The 23,339-nt window shown below is 43.2% G+C and overlaps 1 protein-coding gene across 5 annotated transcripts in view; it reads right to left on the bottom strand.

The window, feature by feature from the left end:
* Positions 1-23,339, bottom strand: part of ZBTB20 (zinc finger and BTB domain containing 20) — a 469,341-nt gene that overhangs the window by 36,123 nt on the left and 409,879 nt on the right. For 2 of the 5 annotated variants that reach the window (XM_006773578.2, XM_006773588.1), the window contains 2 exons: positions 20,368-20,468; positions 11,507-11,694 (listed from right to left, as the gene is read on the bottom strand). Coding sequence is in view for 1 of the 5 variants with exons in the window: in XM_006773576.2 (XP_006773639.1) it covers positions 11,507-11,694; positions 12,072-12,082 (199 nt within the window). In the remaining 4 variants the exon portion in view is untranslated. Of the gene's footprint in view, positions 1-11,506; positions 11,695-12,071; positions 12,575-20,367; positions 20,829-23,339 lie in introns of those variants that run through there. The other 3 variants (XM_015570389.1, XM_006773576.2, XM_006773577.2) reach the window with 3 other exon arrangements.

The raw sequence follows: 23,339 nt of genomic DNA, 5'->3' as shown, positions 1-23,339 counted from the left end.
TTTACTTAATAATTTAAAACACTTAAACTATAGCTAATAATGCTCAGATTCGCTGAGTGCTGGCTGCCTGTCTGATGCTGTTTTAGAGGCTTTACATGCAAAATTCCATCTAATTCCTATAATAACCCAGAGAGAGAAAGATACTTTTTTCATTCTCATTATGCATATGAGGAAATGGTAGCATGGGAGGTGAAGTAAAGGCATGGAAATGCATTCATAGGCTGAAGTTCACATTAAAAAGAGCAAATAACTAGACCATGGGGGTGAAAAAACATTTTCTGAGCAACGTGTGTTGCAAATTAGTCCATTACCATGTTCCAGAAACAGCATTAGAAGTCTGCTATCTTACCTGCCTGGCCCTGCGGGCAGAGTGAAGGGACCTGAAAGAGCTCCAGGAGTCAGCTGCCTTTGGATGTTCACGTCGGACTACGTGTTTCTTAGTTTACTCGTGGGGCCAGGCTTGGAGATGCAGATTCTGATTGGAACATGTTCTGGGAAGTGGCCCTTTCATTCTTATAGTGCCCTGGCCCTAATCTAATGAAAGTCAGACATCGTGTCCCAGAGCAGCACACGCAGAAGCATGTATGTGTGGGCACATGGCTCAGGGGTGGCTCTCAGTCATGCTAGCAGTGGGACAGCAAGTCTGCCATGCGTGTCTCCGCATGTGAACCCAGGGTTATCAGGCCACTCCAAGAGCCTGGGATCTCACCATCCCTCTGGGACCTTTAGGTCGGGGATAAAATAGAAAAAGCTATATTTCTTGGGGTTTTCTTAAAATTAGCAAAAAGCATCCACGCCTGCCTGGAGAGGCCTACAGAACTTCCCTGAGGAAAGTATATGCATCCTCTTCCCTGGGGTTAATGTCTAATGGCTGAAGTTCAGAATTTGCATGTGTATTTTCCATGAGACATGGAATCAGGCTCTGCAGCTCAAATTTATATACATTTTTCCTCCAGTATCTCTTTTATATGCCCAGTTGAGATATGATACAAAGAGACAATAGTTAATTATAAAGGAAAGGAAATGATTACAGCAAAAAACTAAATGACAACGTAGTTACTACTTTTTAAAGTTCTTCATGTGGTGTTCTAAGTGCCACACCAAACTTTCTTAAAAATTATGCATAGTCTGGAATAATATGCATGGAATTTTGGAATAAAACTGATAACATGAACCTACCTACGAGGATAAGTGAGTAGAAGGACATCCATTTTTAAAAAAATATATTTTATTGATTTTTTTATAGAGAGGAGGGGAGAGGGATAGAGAGTTAGAAACATCGATGAGAGAGAAACATTGATCAACTGCCTCCTACACACTCCCTACTGGGGATGTGCCCGCAACCAAGGTACATGCCCTTGACCGGAATCGAACCTGGGACCCTTCAGTCCGCAGGCCGATGCTCTATCCACTGAGCCAAACCAGCTAGGGCAGGACATCCTTTTTTGAAGTTGGAGAGGACAGGTCCATTTTGATGGACCCTGAATTCATTCTTCCCTGGGAAATTATAAAGACTCATATTCAAAATTCTTCCATGCAGTTGTTTATATATCTTACAATAGTGAAAAAAATTCCTTATTAGTTTTACAGGTAATTTAATAGCAGAATAAAAAAACCATTTAATTCACTTGGTTCCAGTCCTAGAGCAGAGTAACTGCAGATACTGTGTGTCCAGATGACAGGGCCTTAGGGACGTCCTCAACCATCAAAAAAGCAATACGGTGGAGGTAAACAAGTTTCAAAAAATTCCACAAATAATGAACCTGAGGATATCTGTGACAATGATGCAGAACGTGAGAACAACACATAGGTTTGTTATTAATTACTACAGAGCTTGAAATGGACCTCTCAGGAAAGGAGTTCACAGAATGTGGAATTTAAAAAAGATTCTGCTTTGAGATAACTTATTTGAAAATTTTTAGAAAATGTAAATGTTCCAAGTATTTGACACCTGTCGTCTGCCTAATGCTCAGAGAGTGGAGAGGGTGAGTGGATATTTGTGAAGTCATCTGAAGAAGACAGGTAACAATTCTTTTTAAACATTGCTACTTATTAGCTAAAGGAAAGAGAAAGCAATGTTGGAAGGGAGTGGAGAGAGAATTAATATAATAAAATTACTGATTCCTCGGGCTTGGGTAATGACTTCAAATTTCATTTACATATATTTATCATTCCAATTGCCCTGCAAAATGGGAGCTCTAGTTCTTCCTCACCTGCCAGTTTAACCGCAGTCTCCCTTAACAATGGATTCTGTTCCTCAGCCTATAATTGGGCTTGGGATTCCTGTAACATAAAAATATTCACTACCCTGCTTTTGTGTAACCTGTTTATCATTTCTTTTGAAACCATTAAACTTTAAAAAGTAGTTCATAATTGTTGCCTTCCCACTTATCCTGTGTGCTCCTGAGCCCCCTTTTATGGTGTTTCTGGGACGTACTTGACTTCTCTCTTGACAACCACTAGGAAACCACCAACACTGCTGACCCACCCTCCCTGATGGTCCCTCTGCAGTATCCTGGTTTTCCTCCTATGTCTCAGACCCTCTGTCTTTTCCTTCCTTTGATGATACTCATTCTCTTTTTTATCAGTTATTATAAATATTCCCCAGGGTTCCATCTCTCTTTTTTCTGTCAATAAAAACCATCATGGAGTTTACTCTCACATTCATGGCCTAAAGTAAGGCCTCTTGACCAAAGTATTTGTTAGCCCTGATTTCAAACCTTCTGCTGCACTCCACCACCCCATGTGTGACACAGTGTCAGCCTTCCCTGGTAGCTCATACTTGGCACTGCAGAAAACTGAACTGTATTCTTTTCCTCTAAACACTTCTTCCTCATCTTCTTTTGTCGATATCTTGGCCATATCTTTCATGACTTCCTCTCTCACTAAACAGTCAGCTCCCAGAGCTGTCCATCCTCATCCATAGTCTGGCTTCTCTCCACTCCCTGTCACCAGCACCCCTCAAGTTACCAATAGTCTGAGCTACTGAAAGGCTTTCAGGGCTCTCTCCTCCCTCCAGTCACCCCCTCTGACATACATGCACGCCCCACATGCCTGTTGCTAAAGTAGATCTTCCCACTGCAAAGTCCTGATCCTGGCAACTCCTTCTTTAAGCTTCTCACAGAACTGCAGCAGAATGCAAAATCCTCATACTTTGCTCTGTGCCTCACCTCTCATGAAGTTTCATTCATCTTTTAAGAGAGCGTGAATGGAACCTTCTCTGATACACTGCACTGGATGTTACTGTTAACTGGATTAGGATGGATCTTATTAACTTTCTAACTTCTAAGATAAAGGTGATTTGAAGACATACACTAAATTTTAAAATTCTTGGTGGCATAGTGTATTTGGTTCCACCTTTGTTTTGTACCCACAGAGAACTCGGTGTAGTGTTGGGCACACAGACGTGCTCATATGATTGCCAGTGAGTGATCCCTGCTCTGGTGCACCCAGGTGTGAGGGGGTGGAGCTGTATCTTCTCTGTGAGACTGTGAGCATAAGGCTCCGGTTTCTAGCCGTGGTCCTCCACATTGAAAGCATTCAGGAAACTGCTGGGATGAATAGTCCTGACTCCCTTTATATTCAGAAAACATACATTCTCTTAGAACCAGACTCAGTCACAGGCAGTAGAGTATGAGTCCATACTTACTAGGGTTCTAATTGGGGGTTTTCCCCTCTGCTGGGAACCGTTTGGTATGAGACTGGCCCTCTTTGGGCCTTGGTTTCCTCATCTGTATAGTAATGAGCTGAGACCAGGTCATCTTTACTCCCTCTCAGTACTGATGAAAAGTTCTAACGGGTATGCAATCCTTAGAGAGAACAAAGGATGCAGAGGCAGAAGTAAAGCGAAAACGAAAGCTGGTGAGGTAATGAGGGGTTTGACTGCGTTGTACCTAGTGTGAGATGATTGGTGGAAGGATTTGACTTAAAATTTCCTAAAAGCAAGGAATTCCTAGAATCTTCATGCGTGCTCTCAATTGGTCATAAATGATCCATTTCTGAGGGCAGTGGTGCATGTGATTTTTTAAAAGTCTGATGTGAGAAGCCTGACAGATATGGAGGAACACTAATTTTATTTAATGAAATTTGCTACGAGTGCAGGAAGCACATATGAAACTGTCACTAGCAGCTGCAGATAAGAATTAAAGATGTGCTCCTGCAAGATATGAGATGACAAGATGAAGAATAGAGCCCTGAAAATCAGCAGTCTGTCCCAATAATTACATGTGGACAATCACAACCCCATTTGTGCAGTATCTGGGAGAGCAATGTGCATGGTGTAACTTGAGGCCAGGGGCCATGAGGCCAGGTCTGCCAGGGACCTGGGAGGAGTGCATGAGAGGACAGATTGCTAGAATCTGAGAGACAATGGGTCAGGGACAGAGGTCCAATATGACAAAGGTGACTATGGGGCTCCAAGAAGGAACATTTCTCAATAAGAAAAATTATTCTAAACTTTGCCCATCAGTAAATTATCACTAAGTCCCTTATAATACTTCCCTATGTCTACTGAATACATGGAAAGAAGGGCACTCTGCCTATTTGAAAACAAATGGGGATCTTGTTTTATTATATATTTAGAAAGCAAATGTCTCTAAAAGAGACATACACCTCAGCCCAGCTGAATGTTAATGACAATTTTACCTAAATGCAAACTGTCCTGTGATTAAAATGAGGCCTAAGAAGGTCAGAGTATTATAACTGAACTCTGCTATTTCTGAGAGCACCATGCTGTGTTTTTGCCTCTGTGCTTTTGCTTCTGTTCCTTCTACCTGGAATGCCATTCCTCTCCCCTTCTACCAGACACACACGTACTCCTTCATGATCAACTCACCTTCCCTTTGAAGCCCTCCCACTGCTTCACGCCCTCCTCAGGAGCTTGGTAGTTTTTGTGTCTCTTAAACACTTTAATATTGCATTTGTATGTCCCCCTTTTGGACAACAGGTTCAGGAAAGTGTTGGGGAACTCTGTGAGTTCCTAAAATGAGGGACAGCATCTCGTTTGTGTCTTTACTCCTGTCCTCGCTAAAGACTTGACACAGAAGCTGGGACTCAATAACATTTGATGAATGAGTAAATGGAGGACGCATGACTGCATGAGGTAAGACTGACAAACAGAAATTACTGCATTAAGTGACCCTGGAAGACAGCCAATTAAATGAGCTTTGTAGAGAGGGGCAGGTTTTATAAAAAGAGGAAACATTTTATAAAAGAGGCAAAAATCAATGCATTCCTAACTATACTAAGTCCAAATTCTAAGAAATTAAAGAAAAAAATCCTGACAATGAATAAAGGCTGGACTAAGCACTGACATCTCTAAACAAGAGGTTATCAAAAATAATAAAAAGAATGTTAAAGGGATTGTCTATCAATTAACTCAGAGGCAAAAAGGTGACTTTTTAAAATGGAAAACACTACCTTTAAAGAAATGAAACCACACTAGCAGGCAAGAGGTTTACTTGGTTAATGAAACAGCAGAAAATCAGTTTAAACTGCTAGCAATGAAAAGGTAAATGTATAATTCGTTACAGGAAGTAGAATGAAGAGGAAGGCAGGACATTCTGGAGATACTGAGAGCACTCAGTTGTACCAAAGATGCTCTGTGTACTGTTTAACTGACAGGGAATCCACTAAAAGTTAATAGCAAGCCATAGGATAGTAACTGCGGCTGCTAATTCCATCCCACTTTGACTCTCTCTCCTCTGCAAATTAGTGTGACCCCAAAATGTTTTCAGGATTGTCCAACTTGTCCTACATTCCATAAATACACACTTTCAGAGGATGCTGTTTTTTGCCATGTCTCTATTACGGATCTTCACAGATGGACCATTTTTGTCCTTCCAAAGTCTAAGAATAACTCGTTGAGTTATCAAGACATACCGAATCCAGTTCAGCTGCTCCTGGGGGATTCCAGTCAGTTTAGTCACATCTGCTGAGATGCATGCATCTGAATCCAAATGAAGATTCTGTTTGATTATACATTTTGAGCATTTGTGGAGGTTTTCTTTGGGGGGAGGCAAAATGTTTTCCATTTTTTTGGCACTCCAAACAGAGCTCTTCAGTCTTAAACACCGCCTTCGGAGCGCCTCTCCCCCCGTCCTTCGCAGGAACCCAATCTTTTCATGTGAGCAGGTGCGTCTGGAAGTTTTTGGAAGGTTTTACACTGAATCAGCTTTCTGATTGGAAACTTTCTGAACACGCAGTCAGATGTGCCAAAGAGACCTTCAAACTTGCTGGAGCAGTTTTCACTCACATAGACACACGTTCACACATACAGACAGCCAGAGCGAGAGTGAGTCAGAGCCCTGTAAACTGAAGTGTCTGTCTCAGAGGGTAGCTACCACATGCAACCGAAATGAGCAAAAGGAAACAGCAACAGGAGAGAGAGGTAGTGACTAAGCAGCAAGAACCAAGGTTCCAATTTCTCGTGGGCACGTTCCCCTTAGAGCTGAAAACCTTAAAGCTTTACCTGAGAGTTTAAGCTACACATCCTTTCTGTAAAAGTCTGTTTCACTTCCGAGTTAAGTGCCCAAGCATTTGCTCTTTACAACACTGCGCCTTCGAGTACTGCTACCAATTCCTTTTGCTCACAAATTTGGTCAAACAGTGATTTTGAAACACTTCCTTCTCCAACACAAATAGGTCAACCGGATTCAAATCTAAACGAAGGACACAATGCTACTCTCTAAATTGTGAGTTTTCCAGCAAAACCCGTACCTTACTTGAGTCCCTACAATCTTTCTTTTTCAGTTTGAATATAAACTGAAAAGTTGTTGCTGAGTAAAATAACGCTTTTGCCTGACGTCAGAATAGTTATTAGGAGCAAAATCACCCCCCGCTGGGCATGCCCGGAATTCCGGGGGAAATCAGCTTTCGTTGTTCTATGGCCCAGACCAGATGCTCTGAGGTGGCCAGGAACCTTAGTCTACGCCCACTTAGCAGATTTCTGGCTTTCTATCAGGGACTAAGAGGTTTATTTGCAGAAATGGATCATTTCCTTCTAAATATCCTTTACCCTATTTACATGCCTGCATATTCCTTCTATGTTGTTTTCCCCCTACAGCTTTACTAAGGGAATTAATTATCTAGAAGAACAGGAACATACAGTAAGTACATCTGAGATACAGGATGAGACACAGTATGTCATCTATTAGGCCTGGCTAAGACCAGCAGCTGATGCTAAATGGGAAGGAACATGCACCAAATGTTTTTTAATCACAAAGTTAGTAATTAATTGCTCTTTAAAATACATTTTATGCTTCTTTCTGTCTGTGTACATGAGATGCACATTTATTACATGCCAAAAATTACAGCATTATGGTTTAAATGTGATTGGCACGGAAGTCCGGAAATCAGCGTTAATGTTCCCACAGCAACTTTAATTCCGACCGTGTGCACATGCGGGCTGTAACGGCCTCCGCTCCAGGATCATACATATAGATGGTCTGGGCGGGAGGCTAACGACCCATATCCTCAACTGTAGTTACAGGAAGAAAACAAAGGCCATCAGCTGCGAGCCTTTCCACGTGTGTGGATAAAAACAATGTCCCTGTGCCCCGCGTTGTGCAATCAGAGATGAAAGAATCTGCTGTGAGGCCGGCACTTAGGGGGACAGTTTCTGTTGCTGTGGGAACCCGGACTTTGCATTTCCTGACTTTGGGGTAATTAAAATGTCAGCCTTAATGTGGCATTAATGGAGCTTGCCATAAAAAATCCTTTGTTTTGTTCTCTAAAAAAATTGCATAAAAGTTCAAACTGAACCAAGTGTACTAAAAATTTTAATCTCGGGAACTTGGACTGGTGAAACAAAGGGTTGGGGGCAGGGAGGCCAATGGAGGTGGATGGCAGGAAAGAGAGGGACGAGCCCAGGAGTCTCCTGGCCAGCGTTTGGCCCCAGCAAGTCATGCTACCTGCAGAGTTAAAGTTAACCCCACCCACACAACACTTTGGTAATGTGCAAAGGTTAAATTAAAAATAAGCAAAAACTGTGATTGCGTAAGTGCATCTTGTCAAGGACACACAAAAGTAAGGCAGTCTGATGAGACCAGTGCAAAACATGGGAAGGTAAGCAACCACGGATGCCAGCTCCCAACAAAAGAAAGACAACAGCATCCTGGGCCTACAGTCAAAAGCAGGGAGCACTGCCCCAAGGAAGAGGCACCCCTCCACTCCTTCAAGGGGGCGCTTATTTTGGGGCAAGTGATATGGGAGAAATATGCAAGTGATAGTTCGGGTGGCCTCTGTCACGTGTACATGACTGTGCTAGGCTACAGCTTGCTATTTGATAAGAAAGGTCTTTCACTTAGAGAGCCTCGCCTGTTCTCCTGATGTGGTTTAGTCCTGTTTCAGCATTTGAAGGGAGAGCCTATTCAGTTTTGTATCCATTTCAAACCTTATCTCAGTGCCTTCCATTGTCATCATCTGAGTTTGAAACGGTAAAGAGGTGACAAACTAGGAGGTAATGGAGGAGTGTACTAAAGGAAATTGTTAGTGTGAGTAATAGTAACCTTAGGACTAATTTAACCTCATCATCTCACAACAGAAGGTGCTTCTCAACCATATTCCTTCTTAGTTTGAACATTGCTGGGATCTTTGGCCAAATCTGAAGTGGCTGGGCAGGTTACATAGTCAATTGAGAATGTCAGGGGTCAGACTTATCCTCTTCCCTCTACAATTTGGCCTGTGCCCTTCAGAGGCAATGATGCTGTGGCCTACCCACCCTCACTGGTCCATATTCACAGCTGACTTCTTCTGTGGGGATGTTTATATATCGTGTTTTATAACCCACTCACCAAAATGAGTAGTTGCACATTTTCAAGATGCCTGTTTACAGCCTGGAATGCCATCTCTAGGCTTGGAACAAAGAATCCAGGCTGCCCACAGTGAGAGCAAAGCCACAGACATCCCTCAGTATCTGAATGAGTTAATTATGAGCAAGTCATTCATCTGTCTGTCAGTTTTCTCATCTGTACACTGGGGAGAATTATACTGACTGACAGGAAATGGGCATTAAAGCATGACTAAGAATCATTCTGCTAAACACATGACAAATGAAACAGTACTGTAAAAATTCAGGCACCTGTGCATGTGGGCATACCACATGCTGGCGGATGTTTCCAAACTTAAAGAGATAACAAGTCAAGGGCACTGTTTATAAATGCCCCAAATCTGTTAGTTCTAAATAGGAACTGAATATTTCACCTTAAAGAAATTAGGCTTTTAAATTAATCTAAGGAAAGAATGACATTTGAAAGTAAAAAGAAAAGAAAAAATCCTCTTGAAAGCAAGAAGAATATCCAAAACTTTAACAGCTTAAAATAAACCTCTTTCCTATCTTCTCTCCAAATGGCCAGATTTCTTCGAATTCTTCCTAAAAACAATTGTCTTCGAAGTGTAAGCTCAACTCAGGACAAACTACGATCCGAATATATTTGGAGAAAAGTAGAATCAATTAAACAACAGGTTGGAGCAGAGAAGACTTTCACATCTTAATGGCAAAATCAAACTGACTTCAAACAGCTGGAGATTAGGTTTCTCCTCCCTGTTCGGACACCCTGCTGACTGGCCTCCTCGTCGCTGGGAACTGTACGGCTACCATGCTTGTTCAGTTCCTTGCACATCTCCCATGCTAACGCCAAGGCCTGCTCAGAGGATGCTTATAGGAAAGTACAATAAATGGAGCTCAGTGCCTCCTCTAGTTAGAAAAACACTTTGCTGCAACAGGGGGTTTCTGGTCGAAGTCCACTCTATGTAATCTTCCCACAGGGTCTGGCAGCAGGCCAGGCGGGAAGGTCTGCACGCAGGAGCTCCAGGCCTTTGGCCACAGGAACAGGCTACCCTCCTAGTAGGCAGGGACAGTGCGCACATGTCTACGGGCACTGTGCCACACTGTTTTCCAATCCTTCCTGTAATTACTATTGGGCTGGAGACTGCCAGGCAAGAAGGGCCAAGGATGTTCCTATTACAATGGCCAGCAGAACACAGTCCCCGCTTCTGACCCCCAGGTTTCTCCAGAGAGGCGGCCACTTTGTACAAATTACTCTGGCTGTGGAGATCTGGATCTCCTTATTCTCATTTCATTTTCTCGGGGCAGCTGGAGTGTGGTCTCAGAACCATTTTCCTTCACCCCAACTCCACCCCTGGGTCTTGTCCCTCTATCTAGAGACTATTATGATGAAGCGAGGAAGGAATGCAATCTCTTGCAGGAATGAATTCACCTCTGGCCCTCTTTGTAGAATTTTGCATTTGTTTTGCCAGAATAATGACACTAGGAAACTTAGAATGTCATTTCCTAATTAATAATTTTTGTCTTTGTGGACAGAATAAATGGAGTCCTTCTTTTTTTTCTTTTTTTTTTTAAATAAAACCACAATTCTACTTTCTGTCTCCATGAATCTGATTACTCTAGGTGCTTTGTGTAAGTGGAATCACACACATGTTTCACTTAACATATGTTGAAGTACATCCATGTTGAAGCATGTTTCAGAATTTCCTCCCATTCTAAGGCTGATAATGTGTGTGTGTGTGTGTGTGTGTGTGTCATTTTAAAGGAGAATACGCCAGCTGTTTGCCTGTTACCAGATTTCCCGACTGGAGATAAGATCAGAATAGTTGTTAGGTACTTCAAGACTAAAAGGAATATTCTTTGGGATTGGAACCCAAAGTTTTCCCATTACTTTCCTTTGTTAACACACATATATCTTTCTCTTTCACGTATTGGGTTACACTGCAAAAAGAGAAAGAAGTCTCCTAAATGTGATTTATCAACTTTCTTAAAATAGAATTTAAAGAAGTGACTCCCAGATTAGTGAGAAGACAGCAAAAATAAACAGCAATGGAGTGATTTTAATAGCGACGATCTCATTAAGCTGCCCATTTCCAAATTTAGCCCGTAGGCAGTTTTTTTAATTAAAAAATATTTTTAACCTGAGTTTCTATTGGCTACGTGAGGCCTGGGTGGCTTCTGAATTCTTGGAAGCCATTCTCTTTTCCTCTGTAAATTTATGCTATCCTTTAACCACTTCAAAATAAATTAAAAACTGGAAAGACAGAAATTCAGCCAAGCTACATGAGACTCCAATAACTAATGCAAAGCTGATTTGTGTTAAGTAATTTCAAAATGGATGTTTCCTTGCATCTAACTGGCCGTATGAGATCCACATTTGACTGCTCAATTAAGTCAAGGTGGAAAGTGCCCTGATTCCGATACTGGGGACAAAAGAATTAGCTACACAACTTCACAACTTCTTTTTCTAAGTTAATGTTATGGGAGATGATGTAGTTTCTGTGTAATTAATCATCCTTTTGAGGCCAAATGGCTGGTCACCTGGTTTTAACATCCCGTTCTGAAAATAGAGATGTTGGCTGAGACAAAATGGTGGCAAGTGATTTTTGGCTACTTTAGACCGAATGGAAACAGCCTACTCTGAAGGCCACTGAGCCAGAGCCAGGGGAGAAGCCCGCTCCACGCCCCGAGAAGACAGCGCCACTGTACTGGTGTACTCACAATCAGATGACCTGGTGTGAGCGTGAGAGTTTGTCAGTGAACGTGTTGAGTGGATGAGGGCTGGGTCTGGAGACAAAACAGCTTCAAAGTTCAGGCAGGGAAGGCCCGGCTTGGCGCTGGATCCACCCGGCTGAGTAATCTCATTCTCCTCAGATGCCTTCTGGTTTTCAGCTGTCTTGGGTTTCTTCCTGAAAATAAACAAAGGGCCCTTTGAAGGAACTGAATGCATATTTGGGAAAAGGCATTTTTAGAATCTGTTAAAGATAACTTGATTTTTTTTTCTGAGGGGGGATGGGAGGGAGTCCAGTATGTCCCTTGTTTTAAAACAAGCTGATTCTTGTTTTTTCTTTTTCTTTTCCCTCCAGTAATGGCCTAACTGGGAACACATGAAAGCATATGGGCCAAGCAAACAGCACCACATTTGGACTCCGTTGGCTGCATAAAAAGACCCTGTCCCGGAACTTTAGACAGCTTGAGCTACGTATGGCTGACATTATCCAAGAAGGCATCCTTTTCCCCCTTCAGAGTTTTAACATGGTCTGGAAAAATACTAGTGGAGGTTTACCGTTCTAGCATTTGTCAGGAAGCTTAGAGACAGGACTCGTGGAGTAATGGGAGGAGCACTGGACTGGGAGTCAGGAGACTTGAGCTATGGTACTAGCTGTGCCTCTAACTTGCTGTGTGGCCTTGGGCACCTCACTTCACCTCTCTGGGCTTCAGTTTCCTCATCTGTAAAATAAAGGGCTTGGATTAGAAGGCCTTAAAGGTTCCTTCCAGCTTTAATTTCTCTTCATGGAACACATTATGAACATTCAACTTTTTTGCAGTTTTATTAGGTTTTATTTTAGATCAATACATAATTTCAAGTCACAATCTAAATGTTCAGGCTGTACAGATGAGAGGGGTAGTGATGGAGGTTTTTGTTAAGGTAGCAAATGGACAGTGAACAGAAGAGCTTAGATTCCATAGGTAGAGGGAAGGTGTCACTGGAGATTCTCTATTCCAAACTCATTACTCACCCAAAGCTTGAGATTCCCTTTGTTTTTTTTTTATTTAGTGCATGAACTGCTTTTTAACAAGTTTATTTATTGATTTTTAGAAAGTGAGAGCAAGAGTGAAAGAGAGAAACATCGATTTGTAGTTCCTCTTGTTTATGCATTCATGGTTGATTCTTGTATGTGTCCTGACCAAGGATCCAACCTGCTACCTTGGCGTTACTGCGATGACACTCTGAGCAACCTGGCCAGGGCTTCATGACTCTTGGTATAGGAATGTGACAGGGTGTCTGAGATGGGATGAAGAGATTGGTAAAGGGAATTAGAAAGTAATTACTGCTAATAGTTATTTGGGGTCAGGAATAGGAAGCAAAAGAGCTAAGTTATTGATCAGGTCCAGTCTTCACTCCCTTGGACAATGCAACTGATATAAACAAATAAATGCTTAACTTAGACTGCACATACCCTAGGCCTCAGTCAAATTGAATTATTAATTATACCCTGAAAATTCTCCCCAATTTCCTTGGCTCTGTGCTTCTAGAACTATATGCATGGTGACCAGAGAAAGTGCTTTCTTTTTGGTCGAAGATCATGTGTGGTACATACTCTGTTGTAAGTCCAGTTTCCATGCTTTGCTTATTTCTATAAGCATAGCAATGAACTTGTTACTCAGAATATCTTCTCTTGGGATTTGCTGTGCGGGGCAGTTAAATCTGCCCTCACAGAGTATGGTGTTCTGATTAGCATGCTGTGTTTCTGGTCCAGTTGGCTGTGAAATAAATCTGCTTTTCCAGAGGGCAGGAGGCAGAGGTGGGGTGGCACGGATGAAAACAGAGGGAAGCTTTCAGACATATTTTTCAGGATGGAGGAAGCCAATGGAAGAGAAGGAACAAATTGTAGCGCTTTACCCACTGTTTGTTGAGTGGGTGACTGTGGAACTAACCCCCAGATTCTGAGTGTCTACATGGACCTGCAAAGACCAGGTTTCTAGGTTTTAGTTTAATGAGGTCCCCAACTCCTTCCTTTCCCTAAGAAAACCAGCAGCTCTTCTAAGGTCCTTATTTCTATTACTGTCGTCTGTCCCCGGGTTGGAAACCCCAGGGTCACACACCTTCCTCTGCCTTAAAGTCAATTCATCAAGTCCCGACAATTCTGCTTCCTTTATATTTTATCATCCGTGTTTCCATTCCATTTCCATTGCTATCGCCCGAACACTCTTTATTTGGACTGTTGCTCACTTCCTGGCTCTCTATTCTCCTTGACTCCTAGTCTCACTTCTTGGCATTCACTAAATCTGAGGTGACCACATCAGCCTGACCCTATTCTACCTTAGCTCACATGCCCTACATGTTGGCCATCTTGAACTCTCAAATTTTGTGAATATTTCCAGAACGTCCTGGGGAATCTTCATCCTTGGTCAAGTTATTTCTCTTGCTTTGAATGCCCCTATTTCAACTATATTGAAATCCTATTTACCCTTTATATTTATTAAATGTTGTCTCCATCTTATAACTGTCTTGATTTCTCTCTGTCAGGTAAGACCTCACTCTCTGTCTCTCAAATTCTTCTCCCTCCTATCTTTCTTTGAAACACCAAACACTTTTTCCTTATTTTATTTTGCTTACTCAATTTTGCTGCAATTATGTACTTATTAGAGGCCTGGTGCATGGATTTGTGCACTGGTGGGGTCCTTCGGCCTGGCCTGTGGGGATCAGACCGAAACCGGCTCTCCGACATCCCCTGAGGGGGCCTGGATTGCGAGAGGGTGGTTCTTGGGTGACGCACCCCAGAATCGGGCTCTATCCTCTCTGGTTCCAGGAGCATCACCTGAGAACCACTGCTGCCAAGACACTGCAGATCAGCAGCTCCTGTATTGAGTATCTACCCCCTGGTGGCCAGTGCATGGCATAGCTACCAGTCCGATGGTCAGACCGTCACTTAGGCTTTTATATATATAGATTATCCCTCCTCTAGGACACTGTAAACTCTGAGGGTTAGGAAATGTCCTTGTTATTATTGAATTCTCTGTGTTCATGCACTTTCCCCTCTTCCTTCCCTCCCACCATTCATTTATTCATGTATTCATTTTCCAAATACTTGTTATGTGGCTATGGTGAGCCAGTGTGGGTTAGGGAATAGAACAAGCCTGGTTTCTACCTTCCCAGTGTTTGCTGTCTAGTGTGTACTGTTAAGCCAATAGCTTAGACACAGCATAATTCAATATATACTTGTTGATAGAATGAAATGGTGAAGAAATTAAAGTATATTTTGACAAGAGTCATAGTCTGAATCCCAATTAAGTTTGCTACTCTTTATACAGCAGTGAAATCTACCTTGAATGGCTGCTTTTACTTTGAATCCATGAAGGACACTTGGTAGGAGTAGGGACATTTTGCTCACTAATGTTAGGCTGCTCCTCATGATTCATTTAAATACAGGGATGAAATACTAATGACAATCACAACAGAAAAAATATTTATCCTGGCTGCTCTTAGCAAGGCCTACACTAGTTTCAGATGTGAGCTTTCAGAATTAAGGAAGTTCTTTCAAAAATGAGCATATGGCCAACATTACTCTTTTATTTTTATGATTGCACAAATTGTATTATTCTTTATATAAATGCCCTTGCTTCCTTCCCCAGATTTCACCCAGCTTCCTACCTGATATCTTGCACCACACCCTCCTACTTGTTATCTTAAGGATCACCTTTGGGGTACATTCAAAACAAAGAGGCATTGGGGTCATCTCTATGAACAGAAAGTATTGAAAACTGAACCTTAATTGGTTCATACCTCCATTTGCCTAATATCACTTTACTTGTCTGTGTGCCATTAGGCTGTTTCCCAGCTGCCAGAGAGCAGAGAGCCACTCAGTGTTCTCAGAAGCCACTCATTCCCATCCCACCTTCTCCGAAAGTCCTTCTGGACTCCTTTTCCCAGAGTTGAGTAACACTGAAATATAGCCTCAGTCTATGTCTACAAATGCACAGGTGGGTTATTCTGACCCTATTTTTTCAATTAATAGTTTATTAAGAAGGGAAGAGCAAGTCCTATAGCAATTCATTTAAAATACCTTCTTTGGTTGTGTGAAAAATAATGATACAAACAGCATATCTGAGGACCAGTCTCTTTCAGCCCCTGTGGCTCTGCATTCCTACCCGGAGCCATTAGAGGGCAGCAGTACACTGGCTGGCTCCCGGCAGCCTTTTGGATAGGCACCTCCCCACCAGACCAGAACCTTCCTCTCCTGGTCACCATGCCAAAGGTTGCTTTGCCAAGCTCTGGCCGCTAGGCCTCTTTCTTTCTTTTCAGCGCTCTCTCCCTCTCTCTCTCTCTCTCTCTCTCCCCTACCCCACTCCCCTTTTCTCTCTCCCTCCTTCCCTCCCTCCCAGTGTTAAAATTATACACTCTGATGAAGTCGCCCCTCAACCGGAAAATGAAAGCTCCAATGAAAAAGTTAGACAAGCCAACAATAACAAAGAAAGAAACTGGGAGAAAGGGGAAAAGGGGCTGGGGAGGGGGAAGGATTTAAGAACAAGAAAAGGGCAGATGTTTTGTAAATATATGCAAAGCAAAACTGGGTGTACCCTGAACACTTCCACCGAGAAACAGACCAATCATTGTGCACTTCCTCCCGCCACTCTGGTGGGAGCTCTGCATTTAAAAAAAAAAAAAAAGTGTGGCTGCAGGCACCTGCCTTTCAACGGTTAGTTCTGCCACCCTGACTGAATATCTCCCAATTGTCCAAGGAGAACAAAACCATTTGATCTTCCCACTGAAAACATTTCTGTTAAGAGAAAAAGACTGCTACAAGGCTAGGAAGGCATTCTAAGGTGACAGGCAGTTGGGTTAGCCAGCGGGCCCTTCTGGTTTTTAACTCTCACTGTGCTGGCCCTGGCAACAAGTTTTGGACTAAAACATAGCAGTGAAAGGCTGTGGAAGATGTTGGCTCTTTCCTTACTAGACCATATTGTATGTGGAAGGAAATATGCATTAAAACATATTGATGAGATGTAGGTATCATGCATGTGAAATGCATGGAAATTAACCAGAGAGGCGGCATTTCACGTATACATTTCACACTTCTTCGCACACATTGCACACATACAGTGATGGCAGTGCTTTCTACAACATATGGAAAATAAATATTTTATCTGTGTGAGCTCTTATCAGTCTCCAGGGGCTTTGGAGAGCAGAGTGCTCTCTTCTATCTCCCTCCCCCAATTTTCTCTCTGCCAGGCTCCCCCGCTCCAGCGCATTAAGCATGCCTTCCACTCACCAGTCTGCTTGGATCAGAAAGAATTAGTGAGAACCTCCTCTGGATGAATAATTACTCAGTCATTAGATCATGATAATTTAGACCAGTGATTGCCCCCCCCCCCCATCTTTTTGGACTGGTAACCATTTCCTTACGCTCCTTCCCAACAGTGCCTTGGGGGGAGGCTTAGGGAATGTTTGGGTTTGGGGGCAAAGGGCAGGTGGAAACAAGGCATCCAGTGAGAGATGGTGGCAGGACTGTGTTCTACCACCTCGTAGCTGTGTGCTCTAGACAGGCCACTCTGCTTCCCTGGGCCTCTGTTTCTTCACTGAAAAAGTAGAAATAATAATAATACCTTCTAGGGCTGATGTGAGAAATGAGATAATTCATGTCAAGTGGGTGGCACATCCTGGCATATGGTCAGTGCCCAATGATGGTAGCTCTTTTCACAGAGAGTGTCATTTCTATGGTTCTGTCTTTTCTGCTATAACAACGCACTTCCTTTATGTTAGTAATCTTTTTTGTTCAGTAATCTTTTTTAATATATAGATTTGGGCAGAGGCAAATGGGCTGTAATTGTAGCAAAGGTGGAAAAATGCTGGGACAAGCACCTCCTCTTGAGCGCTATGATCTCACTGTATTACCCTCCTGACACATCCTGTCTACTCACATTGGTCCTGCTGCTGCTGTACCAAGAGCTATTCTTCACGCTGAGGCTCGAACAGGCTACCCTTGGCCTATGGAAGCCCATCAAACCTGAGCACCGTGGCCTATTCATTAAAACCAACCTTTGGCAACTCTCTCATCATGTGTTCTTACAATTTACTCTTTCACTACTTGGTCTAATGTTCTCATATCAATTTAAGATGTTTTTGTGATTAAAACATTTTATTCTCTCTCTTTTTTTAAAACTTTCTTGGCAAGGCTGACATACAATGTTTTTCAGTGTATATCTCCCCCACTGTATCAGGCAGGATCCTGGCAAGAAACAGATGGTACACTCAAAGGTTTGAACTGAAGAGAATTCAATGAGAGGATTATACTGAAGTTCATGTGAGGTTAAGGGACCCTCAAGGGATGGTGAGCATCAGGGACTAACAGTGGTGGGAAGCTGTTAAATCTCAGCTTTAAACTGTTACCCGGAAGGAGCAAGGAAAGGCGTGGCTGGGAAGGAGGCTTGGTTAATAATGCCCTGACCTCACTCTCCTCCCACTCTCACACCTCTTGCTGATCAATCCTTTAGGCCAAAGTCAGGAGGAAGCCAGAGGAGAAGACAGCTGGGCAACACAGTTCAGAAAGGTCAGCCTCTGGGCCACAAATCAAGGCAGAGAATGGTTCTGGGGTTTTGTTTGTGTCCATCGGGGGTGGAGGGAGACTAACAGACATGTCTATTCTTTCCCTCTCCGTTTCTTCACCCTTTGCCTCTCAATCTTACTTTCTGGAAGGAAAGACACAGCAAAATAAAAGGGAATCAATTCTCTTTTAGTGTCCACCTACCTATTTTGTCTACTTGCCATTTACAGGAGAAGAAAACTGAGTGTAAGCTTGACGACAGCAGGGGCTGGTGTGTGCTGCCATAACTCTGTTGTCTAGAAGAGTGCCTGGCACATATTAGATGTCCAGTGAATTTTAGTCGACTGAGCAAATACACTCATCTCTGCTGGGACAGACACTATATATACATTCTCTCATTTAATTTTCACAACAGTCCAGGCAAATAGGCTGGGCCACTGGGCATGCTCGTCCAGGTGGTGTGGGAGTGGGTAGGTTTTAAAATCTAACACTCACCTCCTTTATACCCACCCCCAAGCCTTGAGACCTGGCCCAGGGTATTTTCAACCCACAGGAAGGGACAAAGTTTTATAATTAGTCCACATTTTTATACTTTAATCACCTTTTTGCTTTTTGCACCTAGCAGGTCACTCTAAGTTTTGTCATTATTTCTCTTTCATATACGAGGGAGCTGAGTTTCTGAAAAGCACAGGCTGCAAGAATGGGACCCAATCTGTCCGTTCTCTAGGACCTGTGAAGTGTGAAAGCAGGCACTGGCTTTCTGCTCAGGTGAAATTCTTTCAATGGCAGAAACAGACGCTCACTTGCGGGCTGCCTGGTGATTTTCATGAAACCTTAGGTCCTGATTTCTGGGTCTGGATCTCGGCTCTATGCAGCACAGGGAGGTGGGAGTGGTGGAGACGCTCTCCCAAAGGACAGATACCTCAACACCTGCCTGCGTCCCAGTACTGCTGTGCTACCTGCACTGGCACAGTTATTCCGGGATGAAGAAAAACTCAGAGAAACCCCTGATGTGGGAATCCTAAGGCACACCTTGCACTTGAACATGAGGATGAAGGAAGGTGCTCACACAAGTATGTTCCTTGCATAGGTAGGAAATGAAGAACTGTTTGATCTGGTGTCACATCTTCAGTCCCTAGTCACCTGACCCCATTGTACTGCAGAGCCCTCCGATGGCTCCCTCTCCACTGGGGCAGGTGGCCTGCCTGTCACCTGCACGTCCGCTACCATCAATCACAGTTCAGGTGGCAGAGCATTCAAGGTATAAAGCAACACAACACAAAACAAGACAAGACAAAAACCTCTGGCTTTATCCCTTTGGGTTTGATATTTGCCAGAATAGGTATAAAGACATAGAAAATGAAAATGTGAAAAATCCTACCTGAAGCCTAGGAGGGGCGTTAGCCTACAGGCTTACCAATTTCCACTAACAGAGATGCCTGGAAAATATTATCCCATCACCTGCCTCACACCATATAGGAGAATTTGTGACTGTGACACATAGAGTAAGTTTTTGTTTCAAAGTGTGAAATTAGGTTATTTTGCATGCATAGCCTCTAAATAATGTAAATGCCTGGCTTTTCTAGTAAGAAGAAAATAAAACAACCCCAAATATTCATCTGTTATTTTTAGCAATGATTAATGAATACTTTATATCAATCTCTCATCAGTGTCTTCCTATAGGCATCCTACCTCCTACTCCAACATATTTCTGTACCGTGCCTTGCAAGAGCTGTACTGTTCCTACATACATGCCTGTTACAGAGGGAACTAAACCCAGTACACAGAGCTATGCATTCAGACGGCAGAGCTGAGCTAGATACAAAGGCTAAGAGATGTGGCCTTGGTCCCTGAGAGTAACAAGGAGGCAACAGCACAGGCACAGAGATGCTCAGACAACAGATAGAAATGGGCAAGGAAAGCAGGCCTGGATTTGACCAGGTTGGCATGAAGCTCCAGGAAGGCACAGCAGAGTGTCACAGTGAGGTGGCGAGAGACCAACAAGTTGGGCAGGAGCTGCCACTGCTTCAGGGAGAGGTGCAGGTGAGCGAGCAGAGCAGCACCACTCATGCACAGTGCGCTCAGGTCCAGCTAGGCACAGCCACTGGAGAGGAGGGCGCGATGCCCCCCAGGCGTGCACTACAGGTTGGAAGCTGAGAACTGCTGCAGGTGCCTCAGGACTGAGTCCGATTACCTCACTGCATCCAACAGGTGAAGCCATCTAAAATTTCATCTGCTTTTACAATTGTGTGTGTGTGTTTTTTTTTTAATTAAAGTGAACTAAGAGGCCTTTCATTGGAGGCATAATGTACTCACAGTAGTTTCCAAATAAATGGTGTCACTCTTCAGGTAAATCACTCCAAGGCTTGGGCCTAGTGCAGATGTTCATTGGGGCAGGGGGCAGAGCGTGGCTGCATCTAGATCAGAGGAGAGACAAACAAAAATCAGGCTGCTAAGTGAACAGGTCATGGCTATCATTTGTTCGGATAAACACAGAACAGCAGGACTTGGTTGAGAGGCTGGTGAGCACCTTGGCACCAGAGGAGGCAAGTCAGGGAAGGGGCTGGAGAGGATGTCCTCCAGCTTCCTTTCTTAGTGTTCCTACCTACGGGCCTGTCTGGTCCGACAGCATTGGCAGCCCTGGCAGCACAGGTGGAATTGATTTTATGGCTCTGAGTTGGAAGCTGTGGTGGAGGGTAAGGTTTGGGTAAGAGGAGGGAGTGTCAGTCAACTTTGCCATAGCCTACTCTTCTCCAGTGTTCCTGATTCCACTGCTCTCTCTCTCTCTCTCTCTCTCTCTCTCTCTTTAGTGCTCAATTCTTACCTATTTTCTTTTTTTAAAATGGTTTTATTGATTTTTAGAGAGAGAAGGAGAGAGAGAAAGATCAATGCTGAGAGAGAAACATCTATTGGCTGCCTCCTGCACAGCCCCCACTAGGGATCAAGCCTGTAACCCAGGCATGTGCCCTGACTGGAACGGAACTGGTGACTTCTTGGTGCATGGGTTGATGCTCAGCCATTGAGCCACACTGGCCAGGCAGCTCTTACCTATTTTCAAGACACCCATTGACCTGGCCAAATTTCTGAGATCTTACCTTCTCTGTACCCTTCACTGAAAAGGCTCCATGTCCTCTAACCTGTGGAGTTCAGCCTCAGGAGCTACTGAATGAACTACCACCTGTCTGAGAGCCACAACTCAGAGGCCTTTTCCCAGGTTTTGCATCTTTGGCCTCATTGGGCTGAAATGATTCTTGAAGCTCTCCTCCCTTCTCAGAGGGACCCTGCGTTACTCTGACTTCCCTCCTACCTTCAGTTCTCTTTTCTGCCTCCCTCACTGGCTGGTCTTCTTTCTCCTGTTCCTAAGTTTAGATATTCCTCAAGATTCTCTCCTCAGGCTTTGCCTACACCCATCCTCCATGACCTCAACAATACCTTCTCTACAGAGAACACCCACATTGCTATCTTTAGTGTTTGCTTTTGTCTACGGAGCTCTAGACCAACATTCTAAATAACTGCTGGTAATGGGCTCATTCATTCATTCAGTATTTATATACACACCTGGAAAATATGAATACTCCATGAAATACTGCACGGGCATTTCAAATTCAGAAAGTTTTAAACAGAATTTATGGCGTCTCCCTCAAAATATGTTCCTTCTCCAGCCTCCTCCTCTCCATTGGTACCATCTTCCTCCAGTTACTTGGACATACAACCGAGGAGTCTTCTCTAACAACTTTTCTTCTGCTTCCCAAGTCTAATCGGCTGCCAAGTTCTGTGGTTTTTACTCAGGCTGTGCTTCCTTAATCAATACCTGCTTTCTATCTCAATACTGATTTATCCTTTTATCACCTGTTACCAGGATTGCTGGGGGAGCCTCCTAACTGCCTTCACTTCCTCTAGAACAGGGGTGGGCAAACTTTTTGACTCGAGGGCCACAATGGGTTCTTAAACTGGACCGGAGGGCCGGAACAAAAGCATGGATGGAGTGTTTGTGTGAACTAATATAAATTCAAAGTAAACATCATTACATAAAAGGGTACGGTCTTTTTTTTCAATAGTTTTATTCATTTCAAACGGGCTGGATCCGGCCAGCGGGCCGTAGTTTGCCCACGGCTGCTCTAAAATCTAGATTCTCTTTACCACTAGCCCATTCTTCATAATCAATATTACATTCATTTTTCTAAAGTACCACTCTAAACATACCACTTTTTTGCTCATTTGCTTACTTCTTAGTTTGGCATTCAAAGCCCTTATAACATAGCCCCAATCTAATTTCCTAGTCTTAGCTCTACAGTCCATTCTCCACTGCTGCAAAGTCCCACCCCTTCCCACCATGCTCATGGTGATGTCTCCCTTTCCCAATGTCCACATAAACTACTAGCCATCCAAATGCTACCTCAGTTATGAAGCATTTCCCAAAGGAAAGTGAATCCCGAAGCACTTTTGCACTTGGTGCTTGAATCCTGAAGCACTTTTGCACTAAGCTCTTTGCACATTCTGTGGACTCTAATAATTATTTGTGTACTATATCTCCCCCCTCTCTAAAGGCCTTGAAAGCAGAGACAGTTTTTACTTTGTATGCTCTGTAGTGTGCAATGCCCAGCACACAGGTTTGCGCTCAGCTGATGACTGCTGAACTGCATTTAAAAGGAAAAAAAGACTCTTGCTTAGAGTCAATGGAAGCTGAGACTGAATTGGAAAGCTCATCTATTCCAACCCCTCATTTTTTCAGATGAGGAGAGTAAAGGCACTGACTTGCTCAACACCACATCCTTGTTGCTGGCTGGGCAATGATAACTTATATAAAAGCTCACGAATCTCTAACGATCTCTCAGTGCTTGCTCAGCACCAATAGGCCCAGCAGACCATCAGCATTGACCAGACAAGACAGACTCAGGGGTAGGGAGTGCATTACCTGTAAAGATATGCTAGGGTCCAAAAAGATAAAGAATTTTGCTTCACTTATTCACCTCAATAAACTGAACTCATAAATATCTTTTTTATAGTTAAATAATGTTTTAAAATTGAGGTGATTTAAAGTACAAAGAAGCAAACCTTGCTAACATTACCAGCAGAAACAATCACTACAATATTGGAGATGCCACTGGGGCGTTAACTCAAGGTGAAAACCAGGATGAAGGAATTTCTCACGCTTTGCAAATGCAATGGGTTCAGCTGAAGTTCTTGGTGAGAACATGCTGCAGCAATTCTATGCTTAAATTTATGACCTTATGGAAACACAGGTGACTGGCAATTTTGCTATTATGCCACCTCAACACTTTTTTCAA

Source organism: Myotis davidii, unplaced genomic scaffold, assembly GCF_000327345.1.
Source record: "Myotis davidii unplaced genomic scaffold, ASM32734v1 scaffold201, whole genome shotgun sequence".
Taxonomy (NCBI): Eukaryota; Metazoa; Chordata; class Mammalia; order Chiroptera; family Vespertilionidae; genus Myotis; species Myotis davidii.
Note: the sequence above shows the minus strand (reverse complement) of the source record. Positions and strands in the feature narration are given on the sequence as shown.